The 15,845-nt window shown below is 42.8% G+C and overlaps 3 protein-coding genes and 5 non-coding genes across 8 annotated transcripts in view; 1 reads left to right on the forward strand and 7 right to left on the reverse strand.

Moving 5' to 3' along the window:
* Window positions 1–5,201, forward strand: part of MAP2K1 (mitogen-activated protein kinase kinase 1) — a 47,742-nt gene extending 42,541 nt beyond the window's left edge. Inside the window, exons 7-11 of the mRNA XM_030016068.2 lie at window positions 9–216; window positions 732–796; window positions 2,582–2,643; window positions 3,241–3,286; window positions 4,282–5,201. Coding sequence (XP_029871928.1) covers window positions 9–216; window positions 732–796; window positions 2,582–2,643; window positions 3,241–3,286; window positions 4,282–4,395 — 495 coding nt within the window. The 3' untranslated portion in view covers window positions 4,396–5,201. The remainder of the gene's footprint in view (window positions 1–8; window positions 217–731; window positions 797–2,581; window positions 2,644–3,240; window positions 3,287–4,281) is intronic.
* A 1,051-nt stretch (window positions 5,202–6,252) lies between these two features.
* On the reverse strand, window positions 6,253–9,547 carry SNAPC5 (small nuclear RNA activating complex polypeptide 5). The gene is made up of 3 exons (XM_030016070.2): window positions 9,432–9,547; window positions 8,818–8,907; window positions 6,253–8,194 (listed from the first exon to the last, which is right to left on the reverse strand). Exons 1-3 carry the CDS (start codon window positions 9,519–9,521, stop codon window positions 8,081–8,083), a joined length of 294 nt encoding a protein of 97 aa, XP_029871930.1. The 5' UTR covers window positions 9,522–9,547; the 3' UTR covers window positions 6,253–8,080.
* Window positions 9,548–9,831: 284 nt separating this feature from the next.
* RPL4 (ribosomal protein L4) lies at window positions 9,832–15,813 on the reverse strand. Its single transcript, XM_030016069.2, has 10 exons — window positions 15,689–15,813; window positions 14,009–14,180; window positions 13,053–13,159; window positions 12,482–12,620; window positions 11,826–11,950; window positions 11,305–11,434; window positions 10,708–10,864; window positions 10,434–10,517; window positions 10,114–10,234; window positions 9,832–10,025 (listed from the first exon to the last, which is right to left on the reverse strand). The coding sequence occupies exons 1-10, from the start codon at window positions 15,689–15,691 to the stop codon at window positions 9,912–9,914; spliced, it is 1,152 nt and encodes a 383-aa protein (XP_029871929.1). The 5' UTR covers window positions 15,692–15,813; the 3' UTR covers window positions 9,832–9,911.
* Window positions 11,189–11,259, reverse strand: LOC115342348. Its single transcript, XR_003923736.1, has one exon. It is a non-coding gene; the product is annotated as a small nucleolar RNA SNORD18 (small nucleolar RNA).
* On the reverse strand, window positions 11,506–11,573 carry LOC115342349. Its single transcript, XR_003923737.1, has one exon. It is a non-coding gene; the product is annotated as a small nucleolar RNA SNORD18 (small nucleolar RNA).
* Window positions 12,686–12,785, reverse strand: LOC115342351. Its single transcript, XR_003923738.1, has one exon. It is a non-coding gene; the product is annotated as a small nucleolar RNA SNORD16 (small nucleolar RNA).
* On the reverse strand, window positions 13,240–13,311 carry LOC115342347. Its single transcript, XR_003923735.1, has one exon. It is a non-coding gene; the product is annotated as a small nucleolar RNA SNORD18 (small nucleolar RNA).
* On the reverse strand, window positions 14,252–14,352 carry LOC115342352. Its single transcript, XR_003923739.1, has one exon. It is a non-coding gene; the product is annotated as a small nucleolar RNA SNORD16 (small nucleolar RNA).
* Window positions 15,814–15,845: the final 32 nt, after the last annotated feature.

Below are 15,845 nucleotides of genomic sequence, written 5' to 3' on the forward strand. Positions count from 1 at the left end.
TTTTGTAGCCGGAAAGACTACAGGGAACTCATTATTCGGTGCAATCGGATATATGGAGTATGGGGTTGTCACTGGTAGAAATGGCTATTGGCAGATACCCAATTCCTCCTCCTGACTCTAAGGAGCTTGAATTAATGTTTGGCTGCGCAGTAGAGGGAGATTCTCCAGTCACAGAGACCTCGCCCCGGCAAAGAACACCTGGTCGACCAGTGAGCTGTAAGTTACAACAATCTGTTAAATGCTTTTCTAATACCCTTCTCTGTCAGCTTAAAGGTCTTCCTTACCTGATATTGGTCTGTGTAGTGTGGTTTTAAACTTATAAAAAAACAAACCAAAACAAAAAAAACCTCCAGGATTGTGTTGGGCACCTGGCTCAGTCTCACTATGAGGAGGTATCTGAAAATCAAGGACCAGAGATCGTTTTGTTAATAACTGAGCTGTTCATGAGCGCCATTAAGATCCCAGTCTGTTGTTACAGTTCATCTCTGCAAGATGCAATGCAGATCAAAGTACAGGAGGATGATTCCCAGTGAAGTTAATGGTTTGGAGCAGACCTGAAAACAATGTCCTTTTGCATGAAAGTATTACCCTGTTGCTGTTCCATTTATTTTTTTTCCCTGTAAGTCTACTGGATGCCATGTAAGAATGGAGTGTATGACTTGGCTTCATAAAACACCCCTACCAGGGAAGGAGAGTAACACTATTTTTCCACTGCTACAATTTCTTCTTAGCCTACGGACCAGACAGCAGACCCCCAATGGCAATCTTTGAACTTCTTGATTACATCGTCAATGAGGTGATTGACTATTTGCACTTGTACTAATACAAATGTAAATTTTTAAAGCATTCCAGAAGTTGAAGGAGTGTGGGATTAGTGTTAGGATAAGCTGGGTCTTCTGATTGTTTATTGCTGCAGTATGAGAGACATATCCTTGTTATGTGTGTTGGCTTGATTTTAAATTATTCCCAGGAAAATTCTAGTTCTTTTCTCTGCATCATTTAAGTAGGTTTGTACTTTTTCCAGCCTGGATCATGCAACCTGTTAGGAGTATTAATAGTAAATGGTACAATCAAGCATATACAAAACTGTTTTTTTTTATTTAATCTGTTTTAGTTTTATGAAAAACCTAATTTATAATACTGTATCTTTCAAATTATTAACTAGCCTTATAGCTTAGCTGAGACTTGGTATTTTAGAATTGATAGAATTGATAGTCTGTTTCCAGTATTTTCACAAGTGCTACTGAAACTCATGTGACTCCACTGCTTGTCTGTCTGTGTCCTGTAGTTCCTGCCTCCCTCCCCCCCCGCCCCAGCCCCCCAAAAAAGCATGCTCATGTTAGCTATCACTTGTAACAGCTGGATAACATAATTGTTCCAGGTGAATGAATTATAAAAAAGTCTGTCTGACATACTATTCAAAAAGCACAGTTGGTGTCTAGGTCCCTGCAAAGACTGGCATTGCTTATGCTACTGTACATGTACTGATAAATTGTATCTGCTCCTCATCTGCATACAGAATTCTCCCCTCATGTTACAAACCTATTTTGCATATTATATAACACTTTAATATGGCAGCAGTAACTCTTGGAATAGAGTTAGCATTGGATTACTTAGGACAGTACGGTCCTGCTCTCGTAGCATCCATGAGGAGATCAGTTTAAGCTGAAAAGCTGCAGTAGTTGAGAATTTGGCAATGTTATCTTCTGCCACCTCTGCTGTAGCACAAGCAATCTTCAGCATGAGCTGCTACATCCAATGAAGTCTGTAAACCAGTGTGTAACTGAATGCAGGCCATGTCTCAACTCTGTACTTAAAAGTAACCCAAGCGTTAGTGCTTGCAGGACCCACGGTATCAGAATAAAAACTTGGCTCTGATCCTATAGCAAATGTCATGGAGAACAAGACAATAATATGCAGGTTCATATAGTACCTCTTCTTTCTTTTATCAGAATTCTTTTTGAATTCAGAACCTGAACAAACTCATTCCCTGGGACAGAATATTTAGATCGAATGGATTATGGAACTAATGATGTGCAGGGCATCTTCCCTTCCCCAAACTGGAGATTAGTAGTGAGGAGAGTAACACTGCTAATTACTGCCAGCTGCTCTGAGCCTTCTTTAATGACAGCTCAAGGCTGTGTTAACCACATTCAGGTGTGTGTTATAAGAGAAAAAAAAAAAAAAAACAACAACAAAAAAACCAACAAAAATGAAAAAACACCACAAAACACCCAAAAACCCCAAACCATCAACAAAACCCACCCCACACAGTAGAAACTGTCTCTGGTCTGATTTATTACTGAAACACCTAAAGTCCAGCAGCTGTGAGAAAACCAAAATTAGCCAGTGTTAAACTCAGCATCTTTACTTTTATAAATCATATGACGGCACATCCTTTATTCATATGTATGGAAGCTGAGGTCTGCCTGACATTTGTTTCAAAACTCAGCTTTGAGCAAAGGCCTGGGTAGTGCTAGGACTTTACAGCTTTACCTAGATATAGGGTCTCTGGGTAGGTTGTGCATCATCATGTAATAGTTATGCTGAATGACTGCTGATTTTATTTATTTATTTTTAGCCACCTCCAAAACTGCCCAATGGTGTTTTTGGTTCTGAATTTCAAGATTTTGTTAACAAATGGTGAGTATTTTCTCTATGGTTAAGTTTCCAAGGGACATGTTTGGGATCAGCCCTGCTGTCTTACTGTATCAGTAACTTGGCAATCAGAGTCCCTACTTGTAGGCCATGGTAAATGAACCAGTATATTCAGTGCTAAGGGAGGCAGTGCATTACAGTTTGAAAAGCTAGTTTATTTATTAAAAGCTATATATACATATTTACTGTTTCCAAAAGGAAGAACAGTAATGCAATAGCTGTACTTGATACTGAGATTGAAAAGACTTGGGTAAAAGAAACTTGAGGGATAATGTGGTTCATACTGTTGAGTTTTTGTTTAAATGGGAGTCTGACCTCTCTGGCTTGGTTATAGACACTCCTGTCCCCACTGAACAGTATCAGACAACTCAGGATTTCATATGTAAAACAATACCTGTGAAACCTACAGAAGGGAATTGCTTACAGGCCCTGATCTATGTTTGAGAGGCACTACATGACCTAATGCTTTTCTCTAGAGTGTAATCTTCTGCAGATCAAAGCAGTGCACCAACATGATATAACTTAATCCTTATTTTAGAAGATAATAGTGTGTAACTTGTGTAACACTTTCTGTTTCCCTAGTTTAATTAAAAACCCTGCTGAGAGAGCTGATTTGAAGCAGCTGATGGTAAGTGAAAGTCCTTAAGTTGAACTAAGAGCACTTTTCCATGCAGGTTGGATTCCTCAGCTGTCCTGAGATCAGGGTCAGAGCATATGGCCTAGAGTGTAATTTGTGGCCCTTGACACAAGCAGCTCAAACAGTTTGAGGAGGGGCTGCTTTTCTGATCCAGAGATCAAGGGGCTGCAGGCTTTCACACACTCCAAGAACAGGGACTGTCAAGGAGACTAAAACTGGTGGGTTTTGGCATCTGCCATTTGATAATTACAATGAGTATATGGCCTAATGCTATTAATTTAATGAGCAAAAGGATTCTCTCTTTCTTGAGTTTATTAGTCAATAATAAAGTATATAGATTATTGCTTTTAGGAGGACGAAAGAACAAAATTCCACATACCTTATGGACTAGTTAAATACTTTTTTATCATCTGTTGTGAAACACAAAATTTGCCTTTCTCCATCATCTTTGTCTTGCAAAATTGGTAGAACTACTAGACACAAACAAATCCTGCATTTTTTTCTGCATGAAATGACCTTCTCAGTTTCAGTGGATCTTTTTCATGGCTTTAAGCATAATGCTAGGACTTAAGTTCTACTGCAGAAAATAGTTTTCCCTGCCCTGATCCTGCTGTGGAATAAGGGTGCAAAATGCAATCAGACTCTTTCTATTACAAAAAGCCTTTCTGTGCACAGGCAGACATCTTCCAGAGTATTATCTCAAATGGCTGAGTCACATTCTTACTGCATACTGTGGTGTAAGTATTCTGCAATAGGCACTGTGTAGGCAGTATTCCTCTGGAATACTTTGCAGTGTGTACATCTGATATGCTGGTTATTTCTGTAATCCTGCAGAAAAGCTCTCCTGGTCATTTCATGTGGTTTGCCAAATTTTATAGCTAGCTTGAATACCGACAGCAAACTGGATTTATTGTATTTCATGTTATTCAAAATAATTATTTAACAGATTGAGGGCTTGAATAATAATATTCTTTTCCTCCGCTTAGATTCATGCTTTCATTAAGAGGTCTGAAGCGGAGGAGGTGGATTTTGCGGGGTGGCTTTGTTCAACCATAGGCCTTAACCAACCGAGTACACCCACGCATGCTGCTGGAGTCTGAATATGGAAAAGCAAATCCTGTACTGTACATCTGTTAACAACAATGCTATTTTGGTCCTATTTCCTCAGCTTGTACCTGTTCAAACATGTATTTCACCTCTTAAGGAAGAATGTCTTTATAGCATGTGCCAAATGGTTTTAAATTTTGTCATAAACTAATTGGTATTGTATTGGATTACATTCATTTACCAACCAAAATGTAAGATGTTTAAGTTACAGTGCTTGCTGATTTTAAGTGATTATGGATATTCTTTCTTAATGAAAATATCACTGGGGGTGTTTACCCCCTGCTTGTTTGAACTTTATCAAGATTCTTTGTAAATCGTTGGTACTTCAATCATGCTTACCTAATCTCCCATGCAAAAAGGGTTAGGGATGCTCCAAAACTGTATCTGTTGAGCATGCTTTTGCTGCTGCCAAACTGTATCTGAAAGTTAGGCCAAATGGTTCTACCTTTGCTGTTGTTTAGAGATCTCTCTTTCCAGGTAAAGAAGGCAAGAGCTCTGCATTTCTTGGAATGTACAGGGCAATATTCTAATTGTAGACTTGTTCATATTTCTATATTTATTTTTAAAACATATCATCATACTTGGATTTAGTGATGTATGTCTTTCTAATTGATTTTTAAAAGTTAGTTCTTGGAACTGTCCTACAGAATCAAGACAAAGATCCAGGCAATTTGCTTTCTTTTAACCTAAAGATTCATGACAACTGTGTTTAGTGTCTAAAGTGTATGAAGATCCTCTATTGTTTTATTCTCTCAGATGTTTAGCAATGGATTCTCTTAATAAATATATTATCAAGTAACTTCTTGAAGCTTTTTTTAAAACTCAAAAACTTAACCAAAGCCTTAATCTGAAGTTATTGCTGCCTTACACACCCCTTTTCTATGTATTTTTCCACAACCATGCAATGTCCTTAGTTCCAAAAGGTACAAGATGGCACATGTAAGATAGCAATGTGTGAAAACAGGGCTGAAGTCAGTTGCTATTGCAGTGTGTCAATATCTTGTTTACTGGGTTTCTGTGGAATGCCTGAGGGAAGCCTGACTGCAGAGGTTTTGTCTGTGTAGTGCTCACACAACTCCTGAAGCACTTGATGCTCAGATCAGTGCTGTATCCCCCTGGGTGGGGGTGCGAGGAGTGGTTTTTGCAGGGCAAACCAGTGCTGTGGTATGAAACACAGGAACCTTGTGATACACCCAGCAAAAGGGAAGACCTGCTTGCCTGCATCTGTTGTTAACTGAGAGTGATTGTACTACACTCACTTCTTCAGGTTATTTTTCTTCAGAAGTTCAGCTTCTGTCAGCTACTGGGCAAGCCAATTGCTGTTGCTGTACAACAGAACAGGGAGAGGTGGGTACAGCTTATGTGTCCTCAGCACCAAGTCTTGCTCTCTTAGCAGCTGTGCTGAGCAGCACTATAAAAAGTTCAGCTCCTTGAAAGGATGTTTCAGACAAGGAAATGGCTGAAGTTCTTTCCCATGAGGAATCTCAATCAGTCTAGACATGAACTTCCACTTGGCCAATGGTATCAAGTATCAGAGAGAGGGATAGAATAGCCCTCAACCCATCAGCAGTAGGAAATTACTCACTTGACACCTCCAAGGCTTCCTTCAGCTTGTCCTCACTTGAATGTGACTCTTGGTAGTCCTGACAAGGCTGTGTAGTGTTTAATTTAAAATCTGTCCTGAGTTTTGTATGTGAATTATACACACTAAAAAGTACTACTGTAGTTTTTCTGTGTGTTAAAGAGAAATACATAGTATATGAACAGCAAGTTTTTAGAGATTTAACTTCCATTTTACTTGTTTGCTCCACAGACAGTACTAATTAGAACACTGCCAGCACAGTTATATGTAGTAGGACACCAGGAAAAGTACTTTATTGCAACATGCAATAGAACTGGTCTGTTTTAATCCAAAAGCAAGCAAGGGACTCATTCACAGAAGGCAGCAGGAACTATGTCCATGAAAACCACTCTGGACCATGCTGGGGAAAAATAACATTTTTCAACTGTCAAAATTACCCTTTTGGAGCTGAAACATGCAAAGAAAGGACAGGCCAGCTTCTGAGCTCCTACAAACCAGCTCTTCACACACATACTTTCAAAGAATTATTGACACTCCAAGCCATAACATTTTCAGCTCAGACTCTAGGGGTTTTTTCCCTGTTGGTCTTGGGAAAGCTTTGCTAGATCTCCTGCACTCACATTCTAAGCTGCTTCACTAAGACATCCAGGATTCTCAAAAAACAACTAACTAGTCTTTAGTATAGTATGAAGCTACATTTAAGTTCCAACATTCAGTTTCTATCACTACAAACTAAGTAACAGCCAAACATCTTGCCTCAAACAGTGGCAGGAACTCATTGAAGACTGACTAATGTTCTGATCATGCCCAGGACATGGGACACTTTTCCACATTTCTTACCTGCTCTTAAAATGAAATTTCAGAAGAGTGTTTATTCCATTTTTTCCAAGTGATGCCAGAGACAGCACCTTTAGACACTAGTTGTGCAATGAACAACCCTGGATATAACTGACTATTTTCCTAGGAAGACAGTTGACAAAGTTAGAATATTACTTTTATTGTCTGTTTTTAATCAGCTTAACAGAGTTTGGGTTTCTATGATTTAAAGCAAGTCTTTAAGAATTGATAAAATAACCAGCTGCACCACATGGTGTCTGCACTCCACAAGGAGAAAGAAAATATTGTCTATCGGCAAGAGCAGCACTAGCTTGTTACCATACCATTAATGAAACTGTGGAGGGGACTTCACATCACTTTACAACTAAGTTGTTAAACTCCTCATACTCCTCCTTGAAGCTCACTTGAAAGCAGAAAGCGGACTTGCATTGATTTATGAAGTTACTGTGAGGGCAAAAAGAAAATAACACTAATTTTAAAATATTAGTTCCTTATTAAAGGTAACAGGGACCAATTCTTACCATACAATTTGTGCACAAATGAAAGGCTAATTGGCTGCTACTCTGAAAGAGCAAGAAGTAGAAAATACTTCACTGTTACAGTCAGACTGACAGTACTTAAGAAGAGCACCAGTAGGTACAGAGAGAGGCCACCTCATCACCGTGCTCAGAATTAGGTTGACGGTGCAGTACCTGCTTCCCCCAGTGTAAGAACACCGACATCTCTATCACATTTATAGGGAGTGTAAGTCCAGTTTTCTGCATAACTGAGAACACAGCAGCTGAAAGCCTGGACACATCTTTTCTCACCGCGTGTCTTAAAATTTGCAGTTTAAGCAAATGAGGTTATAATATAATCATTGGTTCAGCAACCAGCCTCCATGGCCTGGTTTTATTTTTCAGCATCAGGAAATAAGAACAGACAAATTATTGCTTTTAGTGTACATGTTGAATTAGTCTGACTTGATTAATGACTTCTTCTATCTGCATATAAAGATGTAGTAAGCTACAGTAGGTTTTAAATATGGAACAGATTATGCTACATATTTGTGCAGCAAATTTTCATTTTAAAATCTAAGTCAAGATGTGCCAAGCTTGTGACACTCATGTGTTCAAGGGTAACTTCCCTAGACTCCACGAGTCTGGTGTATCGTATAGTTCTTATCCATATACAGGACAAAATGAAAAAAGTGAATTTTATATGAATGAAGAAGAAATTCCTGAGCCTGTATTAAAAACCATCTCTTTTTTTTTTTTCTCTCAAGAATCGGATTCCTCCTCCTCCTCTTCCTCCTCCTCCTCTTCATCATCTTGAAGACTTAGGTGTAATTCAGTTTGATTGATAGCAGCCTCGTTGTCCATCTGCCCAAGAGTCTGTCACAATAAAAGAGTTCATCTTGCTAATTATCAAAACCAGCAGTGATACTGAATGCTTCTCAAATCACTATTAAATCGGCACAGTCACAGCGTCTTTCAGAAATCTCAGCACTAGAACTGTTGACTGCAAAAGCCCATCACAGTACCAAGCACCAGTTCTCCATAGAGGAGTTTCAACTAGCTCAGGCTGACCATATATTCAGTAAAAAGTTCAGATGCTATCTGTGCTTCCATCCCCTGCGATCAGTTGGCTAAACCAGGTTGTCATAGTTAATAGTATTAGAAGCAGTGTTTAATAAACGGCAAACTGAAGCTACACCAATACACAGCAGGGATTTCCCAACCTCCCTGGAAACGACATGCTGCTTTCAGAGACGGGAAAAGGCGAAACCCTTGAAACATAAACCGGCAACAACCAGACAGATTTTACAGCTAAGCCTTTCAGTTAATGAGCAGCATAGACAAGGTCAACATTAAGAACTCCAAATGAAAACCACCCACAGAAACACCTATAGGCCATCACATCCACACAGCTCTCCTCTCCCCGTCACCCCTGCTGACACACCCCATCACAGGGGAAGCCAGCCCCTCTCCTTCCACCAGGCCAGAACCACCCTTACTTTGTGAGTCTCCTCTGCGACAGCTGATGAAGAGACGGTAACGTTCTCCTCTCTGGACCTGATCATAGACTGCAGCGCCAGCTCTTCCACCTGCAAACAAGGGAACGCGGAAGCCTTTGCAGCAATTGTTTCTTGGACTCTACTTAAAGCATTAAATACTTAAAATTGAGTCAAGTTAAACTGTTTTTGAATAATCAACAGCCAAGCTTTTAAAGCCTGTTTCACCACTCTTCAGCTTCAACACACAGCAGGACACCGACGACCCCCGCACCGGCCGCCTTCACCGGGACGCCAACGAAGGGCCGCGTTCAGGGGTGCCTTCCTGCGGGGAGCGCGCTGCGCGCTAGGGGTCAAAAGGCTCCGAGGCCACCGCGAACAAGCCAAACCCCTCAGAGCGGCGCCCAGGCGGCAGGTGGCCGCTCGTTCACAGCTCCAGAGCGTTAAAAAAAAGATAACTTCAGAACGAGAAGCGGGGCGGGCCCGGCCCTGCCGCCGCCGGCCGCTCCGTCCTTCCCGCCGCGCGGCTGAGGGAGCGGGCCCGCCGCCGCCGCGCCGCCCCGCCCCCCCCCGGCGAGGGCCCCGCGCCCGCTCGCCCCCGGCCGGGCGGCGCTGACCTTGAGGCGCGTGAGCTGGTCGTGCAGCGCCGCCTTCACCCGCAGCAGCGTCTCCTCCTCCTTGCGCAGCTCCTGCAGGCGGCTCAGCATCCTCCGCCGCGCGCCCGCCTCGCCCCGCCGGCGGGAAGCGGGGAGCGACAGCGCCCCCTGCAGCGCCGGCGGAGGCGGCGAAGGCCGGCCTCCGCCTGACGTCACGCCGCCGCCATTTGCACGTTTCCGGGCAGCAGCTGCCACCGCGCGGCCGCTTATCATCGCGGCCGCTTTAAAGGGGAAAGAGAAAGGCTTCAAAAAAGAGGACTGCAAAGACCACCCTCTCTTTTCTCACTCTTCTTCAAAGAGTTTCCATTTTAAAACCTGCTCGAAAACGCACAACCGCGTCAAAAAAAATATGACAGCACGGTTCCGTTCCAATAAAATTTATTAGTTGTAAATGCACAGTACGGTTTTCTGCACTCAAACGGATAAAGTACTGCACCGGGTTTATGCTTCAGCCTTGGCCTTCGCAGCAGTCTTGGCTGCGGTCTCTGCCTTGGGCTCCGCCGGGACCTTGGCCGCGAGCTTGGCCTTGGCTTTCTTCTCTTCCTTAAGTTTATGCTAAAAAAAGACAAAAAAAGATCATCAGGCATATAATCTGAAGTACTAAACCCAATTTCAGCTGTTACCGGCTTCCGCGCTCACTCACATTTTGCGCGTGGCGCAGAATGGTGTTGCGTCGCATCGTTTTGGCATAGGGGTTCAGCTTGATCATGATTCTCAGATTCTTCAGTGGATTCTTCTTCAGGACTCTGCGGCGAATCTTCTTCCTGAAAAGAACAGGCATGTATCAAGACTTCATTTCACAACTCAAGTTCTGCTAAATGTTCCCTCAAATTTGGGGAACCATAATTCCTAGTATTTATACCCAGAAGCTAAAGGAAACCCAGCCCTGTCTGACATCCCAATGCAGACAGATTTCTGATCTACTAAGAGACTGCACTTCAGTCGTTAAAGAAAAATCATTACTTTGGAGCACGCAGAGCCTTCTGGATTTCCTGGCTTCTCATGATTCTTCCAATGTCCGTATTGGTCATCTTATGCATTGGCAGGCTGTGGAACAAACATTCATAGTGTAAGTTGGACGATAAAAACCATGGCTAGTTCACTGAAAAGAGGCATTTGGGAAAAAATATTAGTATTCATTTTCCACCTCCAAGCAGAAGCAGCTGTGACACTAACGGTTGCTCTCCCAAGCCTGTTTCACCCTGTTCCCTCCTCCCTGATGCTGGGCCGTGCTTACTTATAGTCACTCTTCAGCGTAGCAGCTTTGCGCCAGGTGCCGTACAAATCATCCAGCTTTCTGAAGGCGCTTTCCGTCCAAATGCAGAAACGCCCAACATGGCCCCCAGGAGCAAGTCTCAGCAGGTTCAGCTTGTTCACATCGAGAAGAGTAATTCCTAGAGAAAAAACAGACAAACCGATCCCTTTGATTGGTAATTAAAATCAAGGAATGCAAGACCAAGCAATAAACAGAGGATATAGTACGCAGAAACAGACAGGGGCTTATTAGCTTTTACACTACAGAGTTACATACACCTACGCACGAAAACCTATTGAATTTTTAAAACTAATTATCAGCCTTTTTCCAGGAACAGACTTGACAGCCTCATTTTTAACTGCTCCAAACGCAGTTTAGGGTTGGTAACAGCTGTAACAGTTGTCATGAACATCCTCAACATCACCGAAACAGGTTCTTAGAAAGAATGCATTAGCTACTTCAGTGAGTCAGAACTTCCACAAAATCATGTGTTTCAGAAACACGGACCAACGAAGTGGAACCTCATCATTCTCAGCAGTCTCCCAACAAAAGAGCAAGTGTGCCCCAAGCTGAAGTTACCTGGGATATTCCGGAAAGCTCTAATGATACCGTTGTCCTCGTTGTAGATGATGCAGGGTCCCCTGCGCTGGATGCGACGGCGATTCCTCATTTTACCCTTTCCGGCCCGCATACGCTGGGAGGCGTAAACCTATATAAAAATGAAACTCGTGAATATTCAAAATAGTCCAAATCCCACTAGTAAGACACAAGAAAACTGCTTTAGTCAGAACTTCACAATCATCACTGCTTATCTGAAACACGGACCAGTGAGAAGTTCATCATTCGTAAGAGTCAAAAAAAAAAAAGCTATTAACATTAAGCAACACTGAAATGAAGACAACTACATAAAGAGTAAAGCAGCGCAGTAAGAAGTTTACTTTGCTTAAACTCTTTTTTACAGTTTCTTGTAGTTTTGTTATCAAGGGATTTCTAGCAGCATCAAATCAAAACAGAACTGACTCTTTGGAATTCCTACTGTAACAACAGCAGAGTCAAATAACCTGGGTTTCGCCCTTCAGAACATTCCTGTAGCAACTCACCTTTTTGATGTCATTCCAAGCTTTAAGCTTCTTAAGAAGGAGAACAGCTTCCTTGGTCTTCTTGTAACTCTCAACTTTGTCCTCAACAACCAGAGGAAGTTCTGGAATCTCCTCAATGCGGTGGCCTAGCAAGGATTTTACAAGACACTAAGTTACCCACCAATTTTGGCCGTATGCATTTCTCAGGGTTATTGCCTTGTGTATTCAGAAACAATACAAAATGATAAACAGTGGAAATTAAATTCATCATCTCATAGTCAGGCATAGTAACTATGTGTCTTATGGGTCTTGCCTCCAACACTACTTTCTATAGCTGAGTAAATATTAAGCAAATCTTTGGCTTCCACGAACAGAAATCAAACTGAACTGCCACGATTCAAAATCCAATTTCAGTTTCCATAAACCGCATGGACAAGATTCTTGTCAGCAACGCACACAAAAGCACCTCAGTGTCACCGAACTTCCAACACCGTAAAGTACTTTCCCAAGTTGTACATAAGAAGAATACCCTGCTACTGAAGAACGGACTGCCTCTTAAACTCTTTAAAAGAGAATTTAGTTATCCCAGAGAAAGATTTCAAGTAATCACATAGTAACTGATACTGCTCAGGGAATGTAAAACCGCAGGCAAACATTTCCAGAGACAGAATTCCCACCTTTAGACATGACCAGTGCTGGAAGAGCGGACGCTGCCAGAGCAGAACAGATGGCATAACGCTTTTGAGTTGTATTCACTCTACGGTGCCAGCGCCGCCAAGTCTTGGTTGGGGCAAACATGCGGCCTCCACGACACATCTAGGCATCTACAGTTAAGAACAATCTTTTTCAAGCTTCTTTTTCTCGCGTGACTCTCTAATCCTTGCTCAGCGTTAACTGTTCGTCAGCCATCTGTACCAGTATGCTGACAGCAGGCAACTGTCACTGAGCACAGAGTAAGACGCAAATTACGACATCATGGCAAGACTGTATCACGAGATTCAAGATATCCACACTTTTGCAGTGCTGGTGGTGAAATCAATGAAAGCTGCTCTTCATTAATGCAAGTCTGAATTTGCACACAGAAGGTTCTAATCACATTACAAATTACTCAAACCTGGTGGTCCAGATCACTGTAGGTAGGCATTACCTCAAGCAGAAGATTCCATTTCACATTTAGATACTCAAAAATAATTCTTCTGCTTGACAAGTTCAGTGCACCTGACACAAGCAGCAGCTATGAAAGGATACATTTCCAAAGGCACCCTGGCCAGAGCGGTGAGTTCCACCACCTCGTACTCGAGGAATACGAGCAACAGCTCTCCCAGTACCCCAAGATTCGGCACTGGTCTGATGACCTGGAACAGAACGATTTTAATTCAGACACTGACAACACTGCAATTTTCCCAAAGTCACAGATATGCTGAATTTAAGAGCACCAATCAGAACTTCCACTGTTATCATGTGTTTCAGAAACACGGACCAATGAAGTGGAATCTCATCATTTCAGCAAAACAAATCCTGATCAGGTAAATTAACTCTTACCATATTAAGAATCTGCTTAGGTCAAAATCAAGTATGTTAACATGCTCATTTCTAAGCTTGATACTCAGTTTGGAGGTCTGAATTGGCACTGCTGTTCCTCGTGGGTTAAAATGTTTATGTGAAACACCCATCAGAAATAAACTTGAAAATGCATGTTCCTAGCACAAATTTCTTGGGAAGCCAAAGCTGTTTGCACCTACAAGCTTCTGAAGCAACTCTAACAAACGCCCATTTGCATATGTTTCTTCTTGGCAAACGCCTCAGGTAAGTCTCACGTGGTCAACATGGAGCAGGGATTATAAAGTAGGTTTTCATCACAGTTTTGTGCCTGATACACTTTCAGATAGTCTGTGTTCTTCTTGCAAAGAATGTAGATTCCACTCGAGGACCTAGGCGCCACGATACTTTCAGTAATGTACATTTCAGGTTAGACCCCAGAGGACTCCAAAACTTTTACAACACCTTGCTGTTCTTCCCAATAATAAAGTGATATTTTATACAATTTAAAATCAGATTGTTAATAACCAGAACAGTTGCCTTGCCTTCTACATGGAATCCCACTGAACGGTGCTTCTCTTCTTTCAATTCTAAATTTGTTTCCATTTTAGCCCACCTATATGAAAGTCAAAAGCATTTCTGTCCATTTTGTGGAATAGCCATACCTGCAAGTTCACTGACAGCATAGGGCTGCCTGTTGTTCTTGCGCAAATTGGTGTGAACGAAGTTCACAACATCGGGGCGAATGGGAGCCTTGAACACAGCAGGCAAGGTGACATTTTTGCCTGATGCTTCCCCCTTCTCAGAGTAGACGGATATTAACGGTCGAGCACAAGCCTGAAAAAGAAAAAGGAAAAACTCTTAAGCACAAGTTAAGTAAATTGCTAGCACTCAAATTCTTCAAATATTGCTCAGAATGAAGGGGTCTTCAACTCAACAGTGCCAGCTTGCTGACAGCAGGCAACTGTCACTGAACACTGGATAAGACGCAAATTACATCATCATAGCAATACTTTTCACGTAAAATAGTGCTCCACAGCACAATCCATATTCAGAAAACTATACCTGAAGTTTGAAATTCAATAGATTTCCAAGGCATTTGGGTAAAATTAATCTAGAATTGAATCTCTGGGCTTTTTAGTAACACCTTCTAAACTACTTCCCATTTACTATTAAGAAAGCCTATATAAAACCCACCTGTGTTTATTCGGTTAACCAAAAGCTTGTTATTTAGATTATGTTTAACAGTTGAAATGCTACAACCGACTTCTCTAATACAGTACACAAACTCACAATGACTACAAGCAATCAAACCTAGCATCAGAGTGAATTCTGTGTTTAGTTTGGGCCCTCTGAACAATCCCTGGTGCCTCAAAATTTGTGAGGTGAAAAATTCAACTGCTAGCAGCACCAGCTTCCTTTCAAAAAGCTGAAAAGACATCCAATAATATCTTTCCAGTATGAACAGCACCCTTTAAAAAAGAATCTTTTAGCACTACACTGTATTTGTTATTTATTAAATAGCTCATGGCAATAGTACAGGCAAAGCATCTTCCTTCCCTTTCCTATCTGCAATTCATTTTACGGGTATTAAAAATACTAAATAACTCAAAACTAAGCAGCTAATCGTAATGAAAACGCTATCTGTGTATCTAACGCTCGTTACTAGCAAGGCACTGACTCCCGGAGTTAGTACAGAGACCCCAACACAAGCAAGCAACAAACTTGATCAGGGTGAAGGAACCAGAACACAATCTGAATTGTATTAGCAAGAAAAGTTGTTCATTCGCAACCTGGTTCCAGACCTCCTTCAAGGCCTCTTAAAGCCTGTTTCGAAATAACCGAGGTTAGGAAAAAAACCCACCCAAACCCAGGAATAGGTTTTACAGAAACCATTCTTTCACTTTAAGTGGGCTCAAAAGCTTCCATGTGGCTTTGTTTCGCTTTAGAGAAATACATGAGAAACATAAAAAAGCCCTGCCAAAAGGCGATGCGAGCCCCGTCTCCCACACTGCCCGAGGAAAGGGCGACTTGCAGAGGATCAAGCCAACCTCTCGGCCACGACCCCCTCTGCGGCCCGCCCCGGCCCCTCTTCAGCCCGCCCGCCCCGCCGGCCGCCCGCCCGGCACGGCCTTCCCACACGGGTTCCACGCGGCAGGCCGAGCACTGAGGGCTCCAAAATGGCGGCCGGCCGGCAGCCCCACGCCTCCAGCCCTCGGGCTTGCCCGCGGCACGCCTCTGCCCACCAGGACTGGCTCCCACCAGCTTAGACCCACTACCCGCTCCAGCCCACCGGCGGCCCTAGCCCCTCTAGGCCCGCCGCGCTCCCGCGACCCGTTCCTCACCATGGTGGCGGCGGCGGAGCGTCTCGTGCTCCCGCCCGTCTCCGCCGCAGCCCCTACCGGAAAAGGAAGGACTCGTTACTCTCTCGTCACTACAAGCAACCCCCTTCCGCACGCTGCCCGCCGCCTTCTGTCGCGCCGGCCGGTCGGCTCCTGACCC

The sequence above is a fragment of the Aquila chrysaetos genome, chromosome 5 (assembly GCF_900496995.4).
Source record: "Aquila chrysaetos chrysaetos chromosome 5, bAquChr1.4, whole genome shotgun sequence".
NCBI classification, from domain to species: Eukaryota; Metazoa; Chordata; class Aves; order Accipitriformes; family Accipitridae; genus Aquila; species Aquila chrysaetos.

Bases quoted from the DNA above. Each gene is read 5' to 3' on its own strand.
- RPL4 (XM_030016069.2), bottom strand. The intron at 10,518-10,707 runs GTAAGCACGGCC...TTTGTTCCACAG, and splicing joins ACGCTGAAGAGTGACTATAA to CCTGCCAATGCATAAGATGA. The intron at 10,026-10,113 runs GTGAGTGAGCGC...GTCTTTTTTTAG, and splicing joins TTCTGCGCCACGCGCAAAAT to CATAAACTTAAGGAAGAGAA.
- SNAPC5 (XM_030016070.2), bottom strand. From the start codon at position 9,521: ATGCTGAGCCGCCTGCAGGAGCTGCGCAAGGAGGAGGAGACGCTGCTG. The intron at 8,908-9,431 runs GTCAGCGCCGCC...CCTTGTTTGCAG, and splicing joins ACCAGCTCACGCGCCTCAAG to GTGGAAGAGCTGGCGCTGCA. The intron at 8,195-8,817 runs GTAAGGGTGGTT...TTATTGTGACAG, and splicing joins TCGCAGAGGAGACTCACAAA to ACTCTTGGGCAGATGGACAA.